At 44.3% G+C, this 24,806-nt stretch overlaps 1 protein-coding gene across 1 annotated transcript in view; it reads right to left on the bottom strand.

Moving 5' to 3' along the window:
• Positions 1-1,718: 1,718 nt before the first annotated feature.
• Positions 1,719-24,806, bottom strand: part of LOC126520887 (uncharacterized) — a 61,856-nt gene continuing 38,768 nt past the window's right edge. The window contains exons 8-13 of the mRNA XM_050169689.3: positions 18,739-19,012; positions 15,597-15,814; positions 9,804-9,992; positions 5,278-5,475; positions 3,269-3,411; positions 1,719-2,388 (exon numbers count right to left, since the gene is read on the bottom strand). Of these exons, the coding sequence (XP_050025646.1) occupies positions 2,263-2,388; positions 3,269-3,411; positions 5,278-5,475; positions 9,804-9,992; positions 15,597-15,814; positions 18,739-19,012 (1,148 nt within the window). The 3' untranslated portion in view covers positions 1,719-2,262. The remainder of the gene's footprint in view (positions 2,389-3,268; positions 3,412-5,277; positions 5,476-9,803; positions 9,993-15,596; positions 15,815-18,738; positions 19,013-24,806) is intronic.

Below are 24,806 nucleotides of genomic sequence, written 5' to 3'. Positions count from 1 at the left end.
CTTGTCAATCTCAAAAAACTGTCAGCATCAGCTTGCTAGCCCAGGTTTGCAAATGTCTTTCAGGGCTATGGTGAGTTGTAGTGCTTTAATTGTATAGATGCAGATTTTGTTTCTGGGCCATAATATTGAACTGATGTTTCATCCTGTGCAATCAATCTTGCAAAAAAAAAAAAAGTAATCTTAATGGTAAAATGTTGACGGCTACGTAATTTGGCTCTCCTCGTGAAAATGGAAGTCGAGCAAGGAAATCAATGCACCGACACCTTTCGCACAGCCAGATGCTTCTGAATAATATTTTATACAGACCCTCTGGATTTTTTTCAGCTAGTTATTGAATTGTCATGCGGCAATGTTTTGATATTGTGGCTGCCATTTATGTGACAGTGTCCCCATCAATGGCTGAATGAAGTCAACTGGGAATTGGTGCCGATTCAACTTTGTTCCATCTAGATTTGATGAATTTTTCCCATACACCGATGTCATTTCTTGAAAATTTTTTTCAAAGTGTGTTGCATTTGAGGAAGAGGAACTTGATAGCTGCCCTTTGCTCCACTGGCTCCACATGCCACCCTCCTTAGTCTTCAGTCCTGTAAAACTAATTTATTTAAAAAAAGAGCTGAATACTTTTTTCTGACCTATAGAGATGAACGTCTAGCGCTGTGTGAAATTTGCACGCCTAAGTGAAGTGGGTCAGGGGAAATCTTTATTGAACTACTCTTGTGTTACTCCTGTACATGCAGCTAGGAGCTTGCAGCATTGCTCAAAAGGCTGCCTGCTCTTCAACCTCTCAAAACTGTGGCGCCTTCTCATCTTACTCTAGTACAAGAATGAACACAGTAGGTATAGGTAAAATTTTTTTATGGTGTCACGATGGAGCAGTGCCTTAGGCAAAAGCAGAGGTGACGAATTCTCACTGATAGGGTGGTGGCACCGTTTGGCCTCTAAAATGGACAGACAGTTGCACCACACATCTTGAGGTCACCACAATAGCCTCGTGCAACGATGGGCGGAGTTTGGCAGGTATGTTAGCATGCAGCTATGAGTGCTGTGGGAACAATGAAAGGAAGGACACGAGGGCATAGCAGATGAAGCATTTTGTGTTATCAATCTCTAGTAATAGAAGGTGCATTTAAGAAAAGATGCCCTTCATCAATACCAGGCACATTGATAGGGTGTTTTGGCTCACTCAGGCCAACTATTGCTTTAGCCACATTCCCAGGGACTGCTGTACATATCTTTACTGTGCATGTCAAAATGCAAAAAAAAAAAAAAAAAAAAAAAGAATAATAAAAAGATGTTGCAAGGCACTATTATTCTGGCTAAGATTGTGTCTGATACTTTCAGTATGCAGACATTACAGCATCCTTTGCCAGCGGATTATACGCTTGGGCCACTAGGAGTAGGGTGCTGTTCCTGTGCGTCCTGGACTACTTTTCCAGGGCAAGCTTGGAATACAAATGAAACACAAATGCTGTGGCACTAAGAGCCTGTGCTGCATAATATTCAAATCAAACTGCAGTATTATGTCCGCCTAGATCAGCATAAAATATTAGACAAGCTTTAGAATAAGGTGCCCAAGCATTGGGTGGGACGCAAACTCCATTGTGGGCCCATTGTGCTTGCACTGCGTCCCCCAAAACACTTGGGTGCCCTAATCTAAAACTATATTATTCAGCTAGTTGCACTTCGATGGTACCAGGGTGCTGATGACACTTCGATGATACCGTTAGCATTTTATTTTCACAATATGGTCCATTGTTTGGTCATGTAAATAAATGCAGCCAGTATGGACACACCAAAGCACATAAAAATCAACATTGAAAGTTGTAAGTCATTAAAAATATTATATAAAACATAAAAACAAAGCTACAAAACAGATAAAGCAAAAAAGCATATAAAAAGTGGCCTTTGGTTGATATATTGGCATGCTGACAAATAATGAATTCTGACATCCTGAAGAGCGTACAAGTACAACCACGAGGAAAGCAATGGGCATGAGTGCCAAAATAAAATGAAAAATAAATAATGAACTGACCAAATCAACTCCACTAGTGCATCTGCATGTCAGTATACATGGGATAAAAAAAAAAAATGTACTTTACCCATTACCAATGCGTGCCAATGGTAGAAGTGCAGAGCTAGGATATCCAAGTTTCTGAACTATCGTTCCATGACTTTTGAACAGCAATTAAATATCAAGTTGACATTCATTTACACAACACGACTATATACACAAGAAATGTACTTGTAAAGGCTTTCTGGTTATTTTGTCAAAATGTTTGCAGACATGAAAGCTTTGAAGAAATTGTCTCCTCCAAGACCTTCAACCTTTTTAAGGTCCTCAAAGGTCTCAAACTGGCCACGCAGGGTCCTGTGCAAGTAGAGCATCTGTAACAAAAGACAGGGAAAGCAGGCCGTTCTTTTTTAAACACAAGATACAGCACATGAAAAAAAAAATTTCAGAAAAGGAACAATTTCAAGCGGCTGAAAGTTCACTAAAGATTGGCAAAAGTGGTTCGACTTAAAAGCTAATAGCCAGTTGGATGCATTTTCGGCACTGATTGTGCAATGAATGCATGCGTAGACATCATGTGCTGGCTGCAGGATTTTCCCACTGATGCCTGCTAAATACAACAAGATGCTAAACCACACTTCCTCAAACCGTGCTTTAAAACCACCAGAAGTCTTTTAAAAGGTTTAAAAGGGTCCGTAGCAATTGCTGTAGGTCTCCTGTTGACAAATATCAAATTTAAAACAAGAAGCAAAGATTATTTTGAACTAAAGTCAAACATCTGCTGGAATTGTATGAAAAAGCACAATGTTGAACTGCGGCTAGGATGTCGACTATGTAAAGTGAAAACTAATGTCAGCACCCTGGTTTTTTACAAGCAGAAATGCCATCCTTACACTGGTTCTACAGAGTAAGTAACATCATCATCATCATCATCAGCCTGGTTACGCCCACTGCAGGGCAAAGGCCTCTCCCATACTTCTCCAACTACCCCGGTCATGTACTAATTGTGGCCATGTCTTCCCTGCAAACTTCTTAATCTCATCCACCTAATGAGTAACACTGAGTAACATACTATAAGCTAAAAGGTATGCCAATCCACAGAGCATTGCACAGTGACACGAGAAATGCAATATCCATGTAAAACTGTAACACTGAAAATTGAGAGGTAAATACAAAGGAATTTGTCAGCTCAAATATGAAGGTTACCACACAGCCTGTGTGTGATGTCAAAAAAGAGATGCAGGGTCTGCTTACTCGCGCCCTCTTGGGACCAACTGTTGCCAATAACTGGAGCTTCCTCTCGGAAGCCGAGTTGAGCAGCTTCAGCACAGTCTTGTTGTGTGCAAGTTGTGCACTTTTGGGAGTCGCCATGGGTCCTAGTGCCGAGGGTTTCTTACCTGCAGCACACAAGCGAAATTCATCTGCTTGAAGGATTGGACTTGAGGTGAGTGCAGCATGAAAAACCATGATGACTGTGGCATTGTAAAGTACTAGCATATTTCCAGAAACACACTGCAATGGGGGACCTTTGACAGCCCATCCACACATAAAAGCACACACATTATCATGATTATAACGTGACCCATAGATGAGGGTTTAAAATGGAACATTTCAGCAGAACATGACCTGCACTCTCATGGCACTGCCCAAGCATGTACAGAGCCCACACAGGCGTGCATCATGAAAGGTATTTCAACAAGACATAGTGTGACGGGTCAGGCGTGTGCACCAGGTCATTTGCAAAACTAAACAAAACAAGAAAAATGATCCGAGAGTGCTTTCAAGAAAGTTCTGAAGACTACTATTGTGTAGTATAGCACTTAAATTATATGCAAATGCCATATCACAGAACCACCAAAGTTCATTTCACTCTTGCTTCCTAGCAGACACATTGCCCTGCCGCTAACACCTGTTTGCATTTTCGCACTGCCATTGGAAGGCTGGCTTTCCTGCATATTACAGTCATCTTGTGGTTGAGCTACCTGCATAACGAAGGATGAAAGGGGGAAAAATGCTTGAGTTTCCGCTGTTAAGGGCAAGCTATACTCCAGCGCAACGCATGCGCGCACGCCTGACTCGGCGACATCACGGTGGTGAACAACTAATTTCTATACTCCAGCAACACGACGCAGCCTGGGTGATAGGCGCACTCTAATGTTACCGATGCATGGATAGCGCCTCTTCTTTTTTTTTTTTTTCGGACTGCACAGGGTCACGTCAGCCAAGCATCCTGGCATTCCTCATACAGAGCATAAGGAATGCCAGAGTGCACACCATCGGTGCAGTTGCAGAGATGGCTGAAGTGTCGAGCGTCAAATCATTATTAAGCTCGCCTCTGCCGATGCAAAATAGCTAGCTTTGGTTCGCAAAGTTCAGTGAGTTGAAACCTCTGGAGCATAACTTGGCCATTGAGTGACTAAGTAGATAAGTATAATCTGTCAGTCCACAGCTTGTATGAATATTACATTGTTTTCAGGGTTTTTGAAAAAAGTCTGCTCACAAATTAGCAGCATTATTCGGAGAAGCTCACACTATGTCAATTGTCACCGCAATCCTCTGATATTGCCTTTTGATTCTCCCTCTACAATCAAGAAGTTTTACCTTTTTCTTTTAAATGTAATAAACTCCATCAAATTTCGCAGTGGATGTTGAGCAAAATAATTCCTCCATTTCCATGAACTTGGATAGCAGCCGGATAATTGATGAAGCAGTTTTTGCTAACTCTTGCATCCTTCCCTTGGCACTTAACCATGCTATGATGTGTGCATAGTGTCCGCTATTCTTAGAGAAAATGGAATTGTGTCAAAGTTATGACATAGCAGCACTCCGATTCTCTTCCTGTAGGCAGGTTCGTGCTCCTAGCTGTGGTTTTGTGGGCTTCATCCTTGCCAGCACTCAAAACACACATCGCAATCAATTTTGCAGAGTGCGTTGGTTACTGCTGAATTGAATTGAATTCTGGGGTTTTGCGTGCCAAAACCACGATTTGATTATGAGGCATGGGGTAGTGAGGGATTCCAGATTATTTTTGACCACCAGGGGATCTTTAACAGGCCCCTAATGCATGGGACATGGGCGTTTTTGCCTTTTGCCCCCATCAAAATGTGGCCACGACGGCATGGATTTGATCCTGCGACCTTGTGCTCAGCAGCACGACACCATAGCTGCTAAGTCACCGTGGGAGGCTGTTGCTGCTACATCACTTCTGAATAGCACACAATGTCTTAATTAAGGTACATATTTGAAAGAAGGGGGAAACTCACGACATGTGGTGCAGGTACCCTTGCTTGCCACTTTCTGGCCAGGCGTTATGTCTGCAGGTCTCTGGTTGAATATGGTTGTCCTACGCCGTGTCCGAGAGGCAATGCAAGACTGCGGTGTCTTTGGTGACACAAAGACAGACTTTCTCCTCAGTGGCTTCATGGCTTCAGTAACCACCGGAGACATCTGGCTGTGATCACCTGACAGAAAGACATGAAAAAAATAACACCAACAGTGTCTGAGGAGCATTTGTTAAGCATGAACTGAAGAAATTTTCTCTATAAGCATTCTAAGGGTAAAATATGTCAATTTGTATCCACAACAAGACTGAATGAGTGCAATGCAGGTGGTATATAGTCATAAATCCACTGAATATATAGCAAAATGCATTTAAGAAAGTTTTGATGTGTAGCACCACAAAGGCGAAGCCAATGTTACTAGACGATGATCCATGCGCTCCGTAGATTCCGCGGCCTCCGCAAGATGCTGCGGCGAGCCCGCTCGCCATCAAAACACCCTTGAAACTTTGTGGTCAGATGGGGCTGCTTCGCGTTATGTGACTCCTGGTGCATGGGCGTTGCCACGAAATCCAGCCCGAGTTCGCAATGTTCGTGGTGAAATGTCTTTTCGAGCGTGAAAAAGACATTTTAGACAAAATCCAGAATGATTTCTGGCGCTGGGGGTTCTTTGGTCGACGGTGCATGGACAACACGAAAAAGTTTCGGGGGGGGGGGGGGGGGGGGGGGGGGGGGGGGCTGAAGCCTCATGCCTGTAGTTAAGCACCCTAAGCAGTGACTAAAAGCCACAGCAAGAAATGAAAAAACAAAAACAAAACAAGATTGATGTCAATAGCCCTGACTGCACCTAGTAATACTGTAATATTTGAGAGCACTTTCTCAAAATGCAGCTGAAGATTCCCCACATCTACCACCAGTTCCATTTTGATGTTGTGCGGGAGCCTTCACCATTTTCAATTACTTCCTATAGAGAAGCCAATTAAGCTTGTACAGTTAAACCTCGGTATAACAAACATCAATATAACAAAATTCCTGATATAACAAGTATTAACATTTCGTAATTTCTTGTCCATAGAACACCATGTATTTAGGACCCTAATTTAACTAAGTGTGTTTATATGTGATTTCAAAGCAATGAGATTTCACCAGAGCTGTGAAGGATACCCAGACACTAAATGCGGATGAAAATGCACCTCTCAAAGTGCGCACCATGTGACCAAGAGCAACCGCTGAAATGGGGCAGCGTCATATTCCATAAGTCCATGTGCGACAAGATCCTACCAAGCCCCATGCACTGTATGCTTTGGGTGCGAGTGAAAGTGTGCAAGGGTGAGCCGAGAAAGATGGTGGCTTGGTAAGTGCAGTCTTTCCGCAAGAGCAAGGGGAAAGGGGGAGGCAGCAAGCTCTAGGTAACACGACCAAGCACATAAAAGGAGGAGGGGGGCAGTGGGGGGCAAGTTGGTGCACCTGCGGCTGAGCACATAAGCAGCCTACGCATGATGTTTTAGAGGTAATCTGCCGCGAGTGCAAAGAGTGGGAATGCCAAGATGGTGTGGCATCATGTGCGCTGCCTTCCCACACATTTGGTACTGGAGGTTGCGTAATCTTGAGTTTCGGAGATACAACGAAGCACTTGCTTCCGGCACTTTTCATGATAGCATCCTTCCACTATGGGTGACACTACCAGCCGCGGAGGTGGAGTGGATGCAAAAGTGCAGCTTGCTTCACTTTGCACTGGCGGTTCGAAGATGTTGACGGCATGAAACTATCTTTTATTGACGACTCAAATTCAACAAAATGAATTGTTTTCTTATTCAAGTTTGCTTTTTCTGATTGCCTGATGATCCACAAAATGTTGCAGTCTATTCCGTGTAAGAAAAGGTTATGAATGACTGTACTTATTTGCATAGAGGATAGAATTTCAATATAACAAAGCAAATTGCCAATTATACCGACTTCGTTGTATTATGGTATATATGCATAACTGTATATGTGCACTACTAAAATGTCACTTTTATACTGAGAACAGAAACCTGGTTACAAGACCACATTCAATGCTGGTTGCTTCCTTATGAAAAAATACCTGCAGATCCCACGCACTATGGAAATCAGTTTAAGCGAAGCTTTCATTTATGTTTGTGAATGCTGTTCCTTCTTAGCAGCCATTTGCAAGTAGACTACTTAGCCCAGTTGGAAACACTTTTACTGAGAACCACATTACTCATTCCCAGTGAAAATCTTGGGCACAGACTTTGTGTGCTTGATTACGCACATGCCATGCATTATGACGATGATGATGGTGGAACGACCATGATTACAAAGATGACAATGGCATGACGACACTGGAATCACTACGAGTGCATTGACGACGAAGCAGTCATGAGAATTGGATGACCACGACAGAATGACAACCATGGGATGAAATGCCAGAGATGATGATAGTATTATGACAGCACGATACCATCACAATGTCAGTGGCGATGACGGTGTGGATGAAGGGAATGACAGAGCTGGAATAACGACAATGACATGATGACTAAATGATGACAAAATGATGACAGCATGATGACAATGGTATGATGAAGGTGGAATCGCAACGACGCATTGACGACGATGAAATGATGACAATTAAATGACGACAACGGACTGATGACTATGGTATGGTGACGATGGCTGCAAGATGGTGACATGATGACCATGAAATGACAACGTGACGACAGCGCCAGAGTGAAGGCACCGAAAAGGTGACAATGTAGTCACAATGGCATGAAGGCAATAAAATGATGACGCCAGCATGGCAATGACGACATTTTGGTGTTGAAGCTCACGTCCACACTTGAGCGCACCACCTGTTACCTCAATTCGCACTATATCCAGTGTTTGCGCCATGTCCAGTACTAGCCAATCATCTAAGACTGTAGCCAGCAGGCAGTAGGAATGACAATTGTGCGACGACGATGCCACGATGACAACACTGCATTCCAAATGACCCATGCTTTCGGCAAGAGCTATTTGGCAGGACAGCAGCCAGCAGCAGCAGCAGCAGTGGGAAAGTTGAAGGAAGAGACTAAGAAAGCTTCGCTTTAAGTAAGCCAACAGCAGCACCAAGTTAATGAGGATGCCGAAAGAAGTAACACATATAGTGAGGACTGTCTTATACCCTAGTATGTATAGTGTACATACTACTTATTGTTATGTGTTACTTAATTCTTTTAGCATCCTCATTTGCTTCTGTTTTGTAAAGAATGTATCTTGCTCAAAGTGTGAAGCAGTGAAAGTGATAGCCAGCACATTATTACATAGAGTAATACTGTTCAAGCAGGACAGGAGCTCACAAAAGTCTTCTATGCAGAGCCTTGGACTACCAATCTTTCTATTTCCTATTTCTGTTGAGCATTTCCACCCTGTTATCTCGCACCCTGCAGTGTATTCCATATTCACTGTCTAAAAGGCCTACAATCACATGCTCTACCGTGTGCAGAAAGTGTACAATGTAAAGCATGCAAGTGTAGGCCTTTTTTGATATAACTAAGATCATCGTCAAGCACAAAGACAAAAAATAAGCTCATGAACTTGCAGAAGCCTTTCACATGAAAAAGATGCGTGATGATTGCGTTTCGGAGCTATCTTTTTGTTAGATTGCGAGATGCAAAGGCTTGGCGATTTATTCCATGTGACCTAATGAGATGCGCATGTAGATGGCATCTTCCTTTTTTGCATTTTTCTTAATAAACTTAAGTTGTTAGACAGTACTCGCCCTGTGTACTTCCTTTTTGTGTTGCCGTCATTTTCTATGCTGATCCAAAGAATGCAATGAAACAGAGCCTTATAAAGTATGGCTCCTGGATGGGATGCAACAATGTCCACAGTGATAGGTCATTTAACCCCTTCAGTGCTACCCTATTGTCCCTAATTCTGACCAAAAACTGCTCAACTATTTTTAAAGACCTCAGTTGTCAATGTATTTTCCTTCCTCCAACAGAGGAAAACCTACTCCCAGGAGCACGGCAAAGCACTGAGGCAAAACCAGTTTGTCCATGGCATGGCTAATAAATCAAAAGCACCATAGACAAGTTGACCTTGTCTTTGACTGTTTTTACCAGACCCACTTGGATGAACCAATCTCGTTCATGGGATGGAAGGAGTAAAGCACAATTATGTTCATAGCATTTTTGGTTTGTCAAAGTCCTGTGTCAGCTTGATTTCTAGATTTCTATCTCCTCTCCAACACTAGCATGCATGACTTTGCCAGAATTGTGAAGCCAGATGTTACAAGAATGACAGCACCATTATTGCTACATTTTCAAGAAAGCAAATTTAAGAGGGATAGGTTGAGGCTTGAGTCGTGATGTCATTCAGTGGCTAATAAAGCCATCATGTGCATAGAATAAATACTGGGCACATTCAAAAGAGGTCATCTACCAGGCCTTGCTCACTTGATGCTTGCCTTTGGCATGTAATTACAGCTGTGCCAGCCTTGCTGTGGTGTTCACATGACACCTTGCACTCACCAGGTGTGTCTACCCCCACAGGGTAAATCGAACTTTGGAGCATGGAGCCATTTTCATTCTGAGCTTGAGTACTTCTCCGAAGATTTGGCTGTTGGAGTTCAGGTGATGATTTCCATGAGGTTCTTTGGACTTTGGTGCCAGACCCAGAAAGTTTGCATTTTTTCACAGTCAAAGGCGTGTTTGTTGCATCTGGTCAGGAAAGGAAATGACATCAGAAATGATGAAGATAGATAAACAGGCAAGTCATTTGAATTTTATAAACGTCACTAATGGTGAGCCATGCAAAGACATGAAACACACGATGAAATGAAGACACACACAAGATATGCTTAAACAAGGCAAACATGGTGCCTGGTGCTGCATGTGTCCCGTTGTGAGTCATGATGTGCTCTTCAAACCATCTGTGTGAACTTAAAGGGACACTAAAGTAAATGATGATTTCTTCTGCATCAGTAAATTACCGTTCTACAACACCAAAAGCACCATTCTTACAACGATAAGACGTTTGGTAAGCCAGAAAAAGTGCAAAAACAAAATACGGGTGGCGACGCCTACTTAAGTTCCCACACCTGGGGGCTGTGACGTCTTGGATTTTGATGGCATCTTCTAGGGCCTACTAATTATACATGGCGGTGCAGATTGACTACATTATGTTCTAAAGGAATCAAATATTAAACATGCCTAGTTTCGGGAACCTTTACTCAGCCAATGCGGCCCAAATGCGAACACATACTATCGAATCCCCGGCGTCACACTGATGTACCAGCGCTGGGGTTTCGGCGCGAAATTCAAGTACTGATACTTGGACCTTCATTTTCTCATCTAATAATCAAACTATTTTTTTTTAAACGACTGCCTGCAGGGTTCTCAAACAATGCTTCATTAGCCTAAACTGATTTATTGTTTCGATTTAGTGTCCCTTTAATTTTTGACATTCTTAGATACTTTTGTGTATTAATTGCAACACTAATGGTTGTTTTAAACTGTACAGAAACACAGTGAACAAACATGACTTTCAGATTCGCCTGACTTGAACTGTCATACATTATTATTGAAATATAGATTATTATATAATAAATTAATAAATATGAATATATATATATTATCTATAATTATATATATAAATATATATTAAGTATATTACGCAACCATGTAGTTGAACTAATTGGCATCCTACTACAGTTGTACCCACTTATAACAATATTCAAGTGCCACGAAAATTCCTTTGTTATAACTGATAATTGTTATAACCGGGTTGCATGAAAAAAAAAATCAAAATGGGGGATGGCGTAGCTGTTTCGAGAAAACTATAATTGTGGAGAGGACAGTTCTCCCCACCACCTTCCTCCATCCGGCTTTTGATTGTTGACTCCGCTTCCTGTGCGCTCCAATTACGTGTTGTTAACAAGCAGTGACTGTCTACATTCAACACGGGCGGCAAGTGACATACGAGCTCCGCCGAGGCATCGCTTTGGTGGCCCCGAAAGGCGCTTTTTAAGAAATGTGGGAAGGTTGCTGCGGCAGCATCCCAGCTCAAGAAATCCAGAAGAAATGCTGGAGCGAGATCGCCACAAGCATCTCGCCACGTACTTCGCATTGGCTTGAACAAGAAAACCGCATGTCCATCAGCCTTGCTTGCTTTATGCAAAGCTTGCAGACATCCTTCTCCAAGGCATCCAGGTGCTCCACATAGTGAAGCGGAAGGTCCCTCACGAAAACAAGCCCATGAGGGAGGGACTGAATCATCTACAGGACCTCCCATGGGGACAATCTTGAGGCAGCCTGCCCAACTGCGTCAGTGCTGCCGTCATGACCGTCACTGTCGCTATCCGATGCAAGCACGTTGGCGACAATCGCCTCATCGGTTAGAAGTACTTTGTTTCCAAATCTATAGCGCTTTCTTTTCACCGGCAACGTCATGCATTGCCAATGATCAGCGGGCAGATCAGCCATCTTCTGTTTCGGTGGCAAGTCAAACAAGGCTGAGAAACCATGTGGCCAGGAATGACTTCGACGCAACGAACAAACCATGAGCGACTTAATCTGTTAGCAGAATTGCGCAGAATGAGGGCTAAAGAATAAAGAATTAACTGTGAGGGCCGAGCGAGAAATCTGGCAGTGCCGGCAGTGTTGTCAGCGTAGTTGGTGTGGTCCATTTGTGTTTCGGAGGGTGGTGCGGCGCAGAGCTATGGGTGCAGTTCATTCGTGTTCGGAGGCATGGAAGGGTGATGGTAGAGATGTGCGCAGTGACAGTTGGGGTGGCGGGCGATTGTGCAGCGGCTCGCATTCCATTTTTTCTTTTTTCTTTTCAAGTATTTCATGTTCCATTACCTTTCGGCATGGACATCCAGCAGCCAGACTTCATCGTTATAACCGATAATGCGGCATGAAGACATTGTAGTAAGCGGGCTATTTTTCCATAGAAAGCATACACAAGTTGACGGTGCAGCATCTTGTCATTGTTGTAACCGATAAATGGTTAAAACCGGTATCGTCATAAGTGGGTTCCACTGTAATAGAAATGAAGGCTCCACTAACCTGTAATGGCTATCAGGACAAAAGCGCAGCAGACCACACATGCTGCTTGTACGTTCTTTTCTGCACATGCTCAGAGGATGTTTCTATAGAGCAAGTAATTTTTGCCACAAACATTGCACAATAGGACTACAGTCAGATATCCCAATAAAAAAGAGGCACCAGGTCTTGTGGGACACATGTGAACTTTATGCGTTTCCATAAACTTGTTTTGCCCAGTTGGTTCCAAATGGACATCATTGTAGGTCCAACTGGTGTTAAAGCAGGTCCAACTTAGCCTCTCTCTGCTTCCTATTGGGATATGCTTAGAGCTGAAAAATCGGTACCTAGGCCAGTGCTGACCAAACAATTATTCAGAGGTTTCCAGAAGCACTAATTGGAATCTATGAATACCAAATCAGCATGAGCTGGTCATATATCATTAATGCGGTCAATGTGACAGGTTTGGTCAAGCCCCACTGTCACTTAAGGTTTACCACATTCGTTACTCAGTGAGGAAGGCATTGTACCAGTGTGTAAAGGTGGTGCTTACATATAACTAGCACTCTGGAAATGAAGATCTAAAATGTGTATGGTTTCAACACAAAATCCCACTAAGCTTTAGTAAACTTTTGCCTTTAGAAATCTATTCTAGTGCACACAAAAGTTAATTCAAAACTTGAAAGCCACACACATTGACATGCACTAGCAAAAAATCTGATGCCCTTCCATAAATGGAGACAGGCACTGCTGTTATGCATGATGGCAATTGCAGGATGCAATGCTCCATTGAAAACTGCATGTTTAGGCTACAAAGAAACTAAGATTTTTTGTGGCTGATACTTTTCCCAGCTAATACTCTGCTGCAGAATCAATACCTTAATGAACTGCTTCTGCTGTTTTCTCTGTACTGTATTTCAGCCACACAGGTCATCACACGCTCTGCATTTTTGGTGTGTCAGTATAGCGCATGATGCAGAATTGCTGTGTGCAATTGCTACAGTGACACATTGCATTCATGGGCAGACAGAAAGCACCCAGACTTATAAGGGCACTGCAACACATTTAATAAAAAGTGTACAAATCTTCCTGAACAAGAAGTTTTTGGATGCACCTCATAGTAATAGAGTTATATGTTATTGAAATGTTGCCACTGCGATGACCTCACAGCTTCCACATTATTTTTGTGATTCCTACTGCACTTGAAGCTGTGCACCACGCCCACACAACAAAATGTCCAACACGCTCCTTGCATATTCTGCAAAGGATTTGCACTGACACGACTTCATGACCATAAACCATGTAAATTTCATAGCGTCAGTGCATTCATATTGTTCTCCGTTCCCAGATGGTGCCACTGCCTTACCAGTGATAAGATTTCTCAGTTTTTCTTGCAAAAGGCACTGCTTAGTCATAAAATTTAAAGAAATCTGCTCGGTAGCCTACGTTTCCTCTTGCATAAAAGCATGGAATAATATTGACGCGTGTACCAGTATGTCTTTTCCGGGTGACCGCTTTTCTCCGTCTAAAAAATGTTATCGCACAGCGCAGGACACGCCTGCATGTATCCGAAGTTTCTCATATCGATGGTTCTTTTTGCTGTCTGGTGTCACTGAACTTTGTGCAATCTGATTTCATGTATGCGCAACACGAATGGTGTAGAACTTTCTGGAAGACGCACGAGCACCAGCGACTACTCTGGAACCTTTGATGACAGATGTATAAAAGCCAATGCATTTGACCCGCAGATCAGATTTTCCATGATCGCCGAATGTGTTTGCCGACTGTGTTCGCTGCTGTCGCCGTTCTTGAAATGTAGAAAGTTTTTGAGGGCAGAAGTTAGCCCAATAAGACGCTAGTTTCGTAACTGCCAGTTTTGCTCCTTTCTTCACCGTCACTACAACATGGCAATATGGTAGGGGTCTATACAGGGCAGGCAACTTTGAAAGTGAAATAGCAAGCTCCCAGCTTCATGCATAGGAATATATTTGGCCCAGAATCCCATGACATAGTCTACAGGCTAGGCAAGCTTATTTACCACATCCAAGACGTGCTGCTGGGTCCCTTTGAGGCAGCCTAGATCTCATACAAAAAAGCGTATCCCGATTTCTGTCAGTAAATGACAGAGGTGGTGACATGTTGACATGTCATTGGTAGGCAAGTGCTCTCAGAGTGGCTGCCTCTGCAGACAGTCCGCATGGACAGTGTAGTCATGCAGGGCCGCCAGGCATACCAGGCACTTCTGACATCCTGCATGCCCAGTTTGCATGCAGAATGATTTGCAGAAACCGGTACTGGTCGACCATATCGGCAAACAAAATGATATTTTCCCTCAATTATAAAAGTACCGTATATATTCAAATCTAGGCCAATAGTTTTTTTCAAATAATCATATGCCAAACTCTAGAACCGGCTTAGATTCGAGAATTTTAAAAAACGTACCAGGTTGTAATTTAAAATGATAAATATGGTGCATAAACATGGTGCTAGAAAAGTCAGTATCACAGCTGCTATTAGCCATGCTAGTATCTAACTGAAGTACACGAGCGACGTTGCTGTTTTGACCTGTGTAGTATCGGCGTGCGGCATGGCATTATCGTAATGACACCAAGCAGGCGATGCCACTATAGTGCCGCTTTCAAACGAAAAGTTGTGCTAGCCGCAGAGGCATTGTCAAATGTTCAAGCCAGGTGGACTTTAGCATCGATCAGAAAAACATCCGTCATTGGAGGAGGCAACAGGAGACGCTTTTTGCGTGTGCCGCAACGAGATCACAGGGATAAGGAAAGCAAGCGCGCAATAACAGAGAGGACCTGCTCACCGAGATTGTGCCATGTTTCGATGCATGCGAGCAGTGCCGCACTGTCTGTGCATGCATGGGCACGTGGACGTGAGCTTGGGCGGGTCCGTAAGCGTGTGTGTGGTCTGGGCTGTAGCGACGTGGCTAGCACCGATGATAACATAGAGCAAGCTCGGCATATTCATATTAAATAAATGCTGTTTGTGAAATAAATTTTGTGAAAGCTGTCCTCACTTTTTTGTTCAGCCTACATTCAAGGCAAGTTTTTTTCATTTTTTATGGCTTTGGACATTTGGGGGTCGGCTTAGAATCGGGGCCGGCCTAGATTTGAGTAAATGTGGTACTTTGAAGGCCACAAATCTAGACACTTGCCCTTTAAAGGAAGTATGATAGTGGCTAAAGCTTCTCACTGAATTTTCCATGTCAGTTGTTCCCTAAGCATGCTGTCTCAACCGATTGAAAATGGCATAATTTTGTACCTTGCAGGGGTGTGTGGCTCATTGTCCTTCGCTTCTGCTCCTGCAGTGTGGTGTCCAGTGCGTCCAGCAGTGTCTGCTGCTCCTTAGTCAGTGTGCACTCCACAGCAGTGGTTGATGTGTGGTCCAAGTACGACTGAGCCATGAAGCTTTCCAACTTTGTTCCAATGTCCTTGCGCAATGACGGCTCAAGCCGTTCACAAAGTCTCTCCACAAGTGGCCTGAGGCATGCAAAAGGATGCAGCAGTTGCAGCACTCATTCTCCAAGACATTTGCAGGCACTTTGCAGGCAGAACTGGATTAGTTTTGTCTGCAACGTGCAATATGAACCTTGCAAGTAATAAAATAAATACAGTCAAATCTCGTTACAACGGACCCTGATAATCCGACAAGGACGTCCATTTTATCCGAAGTCCATAATATCTGAAACGCCTCCCTTCCAAAACTTTCGTTGCAATGTCTAACAACTTTATCGCAAAGAGTGAGTGACGAACGTCCAAAGTAAAAACAAAAAAAAAGAAGTCGCAGTTTCGCCCGAAAGGCGAAGCATCTATTGTGATAGCAAATTAAGCAAGATAAGTGTGGCAGCAGCAGCGAGTGATTCGACCTTTGTGCTGTCTCTCGCTTCAACACGAACTAAGCGTCAAAAGCACAGGGCATACGAAGCTACAGGCAGTGGGCGCACTTTGTCCACATCGCACATCGCTTTGAAGATGAGGCCTGTGCGGGCGCGCACTTTGTCCACATTGCAGATCGCTTTCAAGGTACGGTGCCCGCGCGGGCACGCACTTTGTCCCCATCGCAGATCGCTTTCAAGGTATGGCGCCCATGTGGTTGCGCACTTTGTCAACATCGCAGATCGCTTCCAAGATATGAAGGCCGTGCTTAAAGCAGCAGCTGCCAAAGTAGAACCCCCCCTTTGCCTCGCCTACACCCCCCCGTGCCTTGCGCACAATAGTGAGCCGTGATAGTCTGCTGACCCTCGCAAGTCAGCTGTCAGCCATGTTGACACAGCAAAAGTATGTTTTATACACCCGATTTCGAAAAAAATTGCAGCTAATTTCGTCCACTGTAGCCGATAGTCCACTATAGCAAGGTGTGTTAAAAGTGAACTTCATTGCATTAATAACATAGGTGGAACAAACTAAGGCTGAAGTATGGTCCGTTATATCTGAAAGTCTGTTGTATGCAGGTCCGTTGTAACGAGCGTAGACTGCAAAACAAGAAATGAGAGCCACTGCACCCACCTGCGTGCAGCAAGCTTTGTTGCATTGCCAGCCTCCGAGCATCTCCCTTGCAGACCTCCGAAACATGAGTCGGAGGGGTGAAAGGCAAACGAGAAAGAGGCGTCCAAGGCTCGTGATGACATGAATTTGCGCCGTGCGCAAGCAGGTGCGGCAGCTCACGCTTTTCCAAAATTTTAGATTTATTTCTCTTTTGGCACAGACACACAGTAGCCAGATTTATTTGTGAAAACTAATAATGCCACATGGGAACATTGTAAGTGGTTTATTTTACCAAAGAACCCAAAAAAGGTTGCAGAGCCATAGCCGCTTATGTTATAGGTTGGTTTGACTGAACTTAGACATCCTGACATGCAAACATTGTTGATGCCTATCTGCTGTCCTCTATATACTTCGGGCTTCTCAATACAGTTGACTTCTGTTAATTCGATCCTGGCAGGACCATCGCAACTTGTTGAATTATTCGGTAGGTCTAATTAATCAAGAGGCAGAAAAATTACCAAAACACACCGCTAATTTATTCTGGCAGCATTTGTACTTAAACACCTCCCCAAATCGAAAGCACATCTACTTTTTAGGGGTCTGATGTAGAACACTAAAGTAAAGATGACAGAGATAGTAGACGAAGTAGAAATCGAACATGCACCCTATCTTTTGAGCAAGAAAAAGGAAACATGCTTCAGATTCTGGCAATAAGAAGAAGACAAAACCCATGATCTTTAATTTCACAGAATGGAAATTTATTTAATTAATGCCCATCATCATCAGTCTCAATCTGGACTTCATCGCTGGCTAAGAAAAACCACAACATATCCTTCATGCGGTCCACAGCATGTTTGATCAAACAACTCTACAACAATCACAAACGGGATGGTGACCCACACCTAAACTAACCCCTTTGCTAATTTTTCCTGCAATCCAGGCAATTCTCTGGAACGCCAAGAACATGTGACGTGACTTGTTGCCGTTAGATGATTAACATGTAAAATAACTTATTTGAATGTCCTTTCGTAATTGGACTGAAAGCAGCGCGCTGTCGTCCATAGTCACACTATGCAATAACCTGTACAGCTGCCATCCATGGTTGCTATCTTGTGATCGCAATGGTGATGGCACTGGTTATGCTGACTCTGACAATAGGCTGTTGCGAATGCATTTTTGGTTTCTTATCAATGCACTGCCTAAACAATTTTCGTGTGAATTTTCTTGGAAAGAAATAAAAAAGATGCACAATAGAATGAAGTAAATACTGTAATAATGAATTGCGAGCTATTGTTTTCAATTTAAAATCTTGCTGGGGCAGGCCAAAGATGGCTGTTTTTGATCGAGACACATTCACTGTACCTTAAGCGCCGCTGCCACTATTGGAGTTGCCACTGTGGTCTACCGGGGTCATGTGCATGCATTATGGCCAGCCAAGTTCTAATTATACGGCGAAAGCTAATTTCAGGATTGAATTAACGAAACCTTGGTCTCATATAAATGTATGGGCACTGGCCGAGACCTCTGGTCGTGATCAAATTAACCTCATCTCAAGATATGCCATCCAAGGGCTTCCCGTGTTGCTTCATTTGTAGTATTTCCATGAGCTCTTTATGCTAATCGACGTAAAGCTCTTTGGTGTGTTTCCAGCCTTGACTATTTCTAGCTTTAAACTCAGCACTGCATTTTCAGTGCAGAGATACAACACAGCAGCGCCATGCTGTTCACTGCAAGTGCCCTACGCGAAGGTCCACGCATCCCCACTCTCCTGATCATTTTAGGGCACTCTCTTCCATTCTCAGCAGTTTCTCTGGTCTTTATACTTCTGCTCACGAGTGCGCATGAAAAATGTTTGCAAATGAAACCATTCTACATGGCTTGTCAGTGGGACATGTGGTGATAACCAGAAGACCACTTACGTCAAGGGCAGTGTCGGACATTGGCGCACAGGTGACAAGCTCTCTGCCGTTGTGAAGGAGGCGTCAGATGAAGAAATCAGGGTGTCCTCCTCAGTGGCTGGAACTAGCAGCGTGCTTTCTAGTTGGACAGCCGAGATGTTAGGTCGTCGTTTCACAGAACTGCCAACTGCCTTGGTACGCAGAGGTGTACGCAGAGGTGTCTGGTGAGTTGACTGCCAATGGGATGGTGTGAAAGGTGGCGGGAAGTCAAAGTGCCGGCGGTGCAGGATGTTCTCTGCATACACAGAAGAATGAAACGAGAGAGAGCTTAGACAAAAACTCATCGAGGTGCCACTGCCTGTCAAAAGTGGGGCTACATACAAGCCACCAACTGAAATACCATGGGTGCCTTATGGGTAGCATCACACACAGATCCCAGCTGAACTTTATTGAACCTGGCTTTATATGTGCAGTATTACCTCATTCATACATTTGGGAAAAAAACCGTTGACATCTATGTCCGACCCGGCCGACCGACCCGGCTGTCCGACCCGGCCGTCCGACCCGGCCGTCCGGCCCGGCCGTCCGGCCCCGCTGGCCGACATCGGTTCCACGAGGTCTCCGACACGGCGACACGCGCTTCCGCCTGAACTGTAGGCCGATTATAATTGAACGATACGTATATATAGCTGCATGTCGTCTGAGGTATTTTGGGGAACTGTCGTGTGTGTGTGCCGTTTATATATGTTGTGTGCGTCAATACAAGTCTGGTGTGTGTTTGTGCTTCTGTGTGCTGCTTCTGCCTTTTGCTGGAGTGATCCTGCACCCAATCACATCACAACGACCTCGCACGTCTATACGAGAGTTGCCCCACAGGCTGCTGTGTGCATTGAAATCACCAAGAACGACATAAGGTTCTGGATATTCCTCTATGAAGGACTGAAATTCATGTTTGTTTAATTGGTAATGTGGGGGTATGTAAAGCGAGCAAATGGTGATGAGTTTGTTTGGGAGAACAACTCGAACTACCACTGCCTCAAGGGGCATTTGTAGCTGTAAATGTTGACACGCTATGCTTTTATGAATTACAATGGCAACACTGCCTGATGATGCGAGAGCATCACAGTGATCTTTACGAAACGTAACATACTGTCGGAGAAAGTTTGTATGTTTCGATTTTAAGTCCATTTCCTGTACGCACAGCACTCTCGGATTGTGTTCATGGATAAGTTCTTGCACATCATCAAGGTTTCTAAGACCTCTGACGTTCCATCGTCATATGTGAAAGGCATGCAGCACTGAAAGAAAGGAAGAGGACAATGTGCAGGTATCGGTCCAAATGGCACGAGCCCTCGAGGCGCGTGAACCAAGCTGTGATCAAGAGAGAAGCGGCCTTGAGCTGGGATTATCGACGTGGCTCTAGGCCAAGAAGGTTGTAGCGTCAGCATCGCACTAGCGACGAGAGCCATGGAGGTTCGGTCAAGTCTGTGACGTTGGCGATCCAGGGTGTGGCCGTCGACCTCGGCGACGTTCGAGAGAGGCTCCTTGGACCTGCTGCAGCCTCTCACGGTAGTGCCGGGCCCTCCAGAAAGGATCCCCCTTCAGAGGCAGACCAGCACGTACGATAGTCCCTGGGGCATCTCGTTGGTACTCGAAGAAGAATTAGCGGCGGAACCCAGAGTTAGGCCTAACCAGTGAGGCCGGAGTGCCACATCACGGACAAAGTTCAGGACACCGGAATCAGAGACGGACAAGTTGACTGGCCAACACCAAGGCAGCAACGTTTACGGCGTTGGCGAGAACACCGACTATGATGAAGATCCGACACACATCGGACTCGGAAGAAACGTGCGATGACAAAGGTCTGTAAGAATGCTCCTTTTTGATAGCGGCGCAGCCATAGGCTACGGTTGCCTGACTTTCACATAGAAAACGCCTAGGACTATCGTAGACGGGCATAAGGACATGTTTGGGTTACATAAGTGTTACCATTCCTTCATTGAGTTTTGTTTTGAGTAAATTGAGTTTTGAGTTTTTGAGTTTTGAGTGTAATTAAAATCTGTTTGCTGTGCTGCCCTGTGTCTCCCAACCCAATCTCTCGTAACATTTGCATGCCCACGAGATCGGTGACACACGACATCCATACTGAAAGCAAATTGGTGCTGTGTGTACAAAAACCGAAGTGTTGCCTTAGATTACAGAGCTCTTTCGAGGCCATGTAACACGGAATTGTCCTTTCTGGAGCGGTCGAGGGAGCCTCATCGTTCCTTAGGCGTCTGGTGCACCGTCAGGATAGGTGCAGTGTCCACTGCCTCTTGTGAGGCACCGGACACGCGCTCTTGCGAGCGAGAAGTTCCGCAAGAGAGCCTCGCCTCGGAAGACAAACCCCTGAGCCCACTAGCCCGGAGGTCGATGAGGCTGCCTTTGGGTCTGAACTGTGCCGGCTGTAGCCAGCGCTAGCAGGGGCAGCCTTGACGGCGCCCACCTTGGGGGCTGCTGGCGGTCCTGCGGGATCGCTATGAGTAGCACAGGTTGCCGCCGAGAACTTTTGTGGTGCCAGCAACCCTGGGGTAGCCTGGCCTGTTTGCTGGTTGGGTGGAGTAGGCTTAACTACTTCTACTCTAGGGGAAGGAGCCACAAGTGACAGCTTGCTGTGGGCGGGCCGGGCACTTGTCAGTGGCCGCTGTGATGCTGCCTCCCGACGCGCCGCATCAGCATAAGGTGTGCTGTGGAAAGGTGAGCACTTCTTATGGGATTCCTTGAAAGAAACATTTTCTTTGGCTTTCATGGTGATTATGTCTTCTTTCAGTTCGGACAGGAACGTGAGTAGGCTGGATGGTAACCACTGCAGTTCACACAGTGAGGTGCGCCACTGCAGTTGTCAGAAAGGTGGCCCTGGACTCCACACTTTGCACAGGTTATTTGACCGCGACAGCTCTGCGAGCCATGGCCGAATCTTTGGCATTGGAAGCACCGTCCAGGGTTTGGGATATATGGTCAGACAGTTAACCTAATGTATCCTGTTTCAATGGTTTCCGGCAGAACGCTAGATGTAAATGTGAGGATAAGATGTTTGGCGGGGATTTTTTTATTGTCCCATCTTACGTTTTACATTGGTGACATTTTGATCTTTCGAGCCTTCCAGGAGTTTAGCTTCTGACAATTCTAGGAGGTCTGCTTCTGATACGACTCCGTGCGAGCTATTCATTGATCAGTGTGGTGTGACAGAAATTGGTATGTTGCCAAATGTCACAAGACTGCCAAGCTTCTCGTACTGATATTTCTGAGGGGTCTCCAGAAGAAGCTTTCAGCTAGCCATTTTCATAACTTTATAACCTGACCCTAACGCTTTGGTCAAAGATTTTGCAACTACGAATGGAGAAATTAATCTAGCTTGCTTTTCAGAGTTCTCGCTGTGTACAACATGAAATTTTGGATAAGTCTCTTTTGGTTGGTTGAAACACGTGTTTAGTTAATCGGTGCGTCCCCTCTTTCAAGGGTGAGGATGAACTATGGAGGAAAATGCTGGTGTTCCCGTAGTTCAGTTTCTCCTCGGCAGCAATGGCAGCCACCCACCATGAAGCCACTGCAGCACTTAAGGGGGTATGATAGGGTAAACCACCACAAAAATCTAATTTTCAATTTCGGCACAAAAAAATCGACTGCACTATGAGGAACAAACCTGCGAAAGCGCGACCTCAAGCGCCCGCTCAAAGCGGTTGATATGTCGCGCCGAAGTGTGCTACGCGCCCTGGCGTTGAAAAGTGGCGGGCGGAGGTGGTTTGTTTATTGTTGTCGTTCGCGGTTTTCTTCGTTATGGCGTGGCTTTTTTTTTGCTTGTGTGTGCGCGGAAAGTTAGTGATTTGTACTAAAAATCATATATTAAATGAAAGAAAATGAGACATCCACACAATCGTAGCAATTGCCACAAAGGAATCTTATACGGGTTCCTCGAAAGAAAAGCATTGCAGTTGAAAAATTCGTCCTGGTTTGGGGCTCGAACCCGAGTCTACTGCCTTTCTGGGGCAACCGCTCTGCCATCTGAGCTAACCAGGCGGCTAGCAGACGGCAGGGCGAAGTCGAATTTGTTAACAACTTAAAGCAAGAGTTTTGACGTAATAGTCCTTTGTAGAAAAGAACTATTACATCAAACTCTTGCTTTTGCTTACGTGGTTGTCTCTGTTTAGAGTTTCAAACGTATTACTTGCCCAGAAGATGGCATGATCGTCCAGCAAATGGAGCAGAAAGAAAACTTTCAAAGGTAATCGGTCTTCTGAGCAAATGTATTCATTGACGAACACAGAACACCAATGAGTCGTTCAACCAACTCATCTGGTGTCACTGCCCTAAGAAAACTTTGCCAGTGCTTACACATTGAAGACAGCAACTAGCAATTCTGTAGCCTACTACAATGACGGAAATTCTGCACGAGAAGCTGTTCTGGAGGCCCTTGGAATTGTCCCAGATCTGTATTGTAATAGTGCCCTCGACAGGATGGACAAAGAGCGTGTTGACAGGGCAGAATTCTATGACTCTGCCGAGAGCAAGGAAGGACACCGGAGAAAAAAAGAACACTAAGAAGGGTTTTGGAGACACCTGCAAGAAAGTCAGCAGTGAAATGTATTCTTCTGGGGCATTTTGAGCACCCAGAAGCAGTATTCGAACATAAAACTTCATTTTTCTCAAATTTCATTTCTTATGAATTTTTCAAATTCAATGTACCTTTTCTCCGAAAGTATTCATCCCATTCCAATGAAACTTTGTGCACATGTGCTACAACCAGTCATAAATATTCTGAACTAAAAAAATCTCTGATGATAAGAATGATAACACTGTAATAGTTTACACTGCAAGAAATGCCCCTTGTGGCTTTGTGCAAGCAGAGATATTTTTTTCGGCTGCAAACTCCAAAGTGGATATAATATCTCTTTAGTTCAGATATAACCTATGGGTATTTAGAATAACACTGTGTAATATCATCACATTCCTCTGCGTGGTTGCAGAGAAAAGGTACATCAAATAATTAAACACACCTGAAATTTTGGGAGTGGGCCACAGGAAAGGTAAACCATTTAGACACAAAGTATCCTGTGTTGTACCCAAGAGCATCTTTTGTAAGCGCATGAAATTTGATGCGCATATCTGCAGCCGTTTCCAAAATATTACGTTAAAACTAACATGTACCATTTACCCTACCATACGTCCTTAACGCGTAAGGTTGCACGCGCCAACTGTACATTGCCACTATAACCTAATATATTATACCCAAGGGAGGGCACATACACAAGGTTAATCCAAGCTACCTAGGAAAAATAGGAAGTGATGGACGAGAAGAGATGACAGGAAAGTAAAAGAAAGAAGATAGGAAAGAAAAAGATTGGAGAGGGGGACAGGAAAAGGCAACTGCGGACTTCCTCCAGGTGGGTTTGTCTGGAGGTGCCGTCTATGTGAAGCCGAGGCCAAAGGGGGTTGTTGCTGCCGCCGAGGCGCCATAAAGGTCCCAACAACCGGCACTGGCTCAACCCCCACGATCCCCTTTTCCCGGACGTGGCTAAGCCGAGCATGGTTAGACACAGGAGGGTCCAACCCTCGTGTGCTCGGGTAGTGGTGTCATGCTTCCATATTGTAGTATAGTGTAGCACGATTGGCAAAGGCAAGCAATAAATTTTGAATTACACTACGGATCCAAAGAAGAAAGAGAAGATATTTTATGTTCATGTCAAATATATTATTCATTCATTGGAGGTTTAACAGATAATAATGATTTCCAAGTAAAATCAGCATAGCTAAATCAACAGGAAAAAAGAAGTGCGCTTGAGCTACATGTACAGTAGACTTTTATCAAGATGACATTGGTTAAGTTGGCTACATTTTTTGTTTGGCTATGTATAAAGTACCTAAATGCTCCCGTGCCATTTCAACACATATTTTTAGTTCGAGCTTCGGATAGTGTGAACGAACTTCCTGTGGCTTGCTAGGGTCAAACCAATAAAAGTTGACTATACAGTCGATCTCAGATACTCTATCAGACTCAAAGAATATAGTGAAATAGTTCAATACTATGTGAATAATTCAAAATGTTAAATATG

The sequence above is a fragment of the Dermacentor andersoni genome, chromosome 3, assembly GCF_023375885.2.
Source record: "Dermacentor andersoni chromosome 3, qqDerAnde1_hic_scaffold, whole genome shotgun sequence".
Taxonomy (NCBI): domain Eukaryota; kingdom Metazoa; phylum Arthropoda; class Arachnida; order Ixodida; family Ixodidae; genus Dermacentor; species Dermacentor andersoni.
The sequence above is the reverse complement of the archived record's forward strand: the minus strand, read 5'-3'. Positions and strand labels throughout refer to the sequence as shown.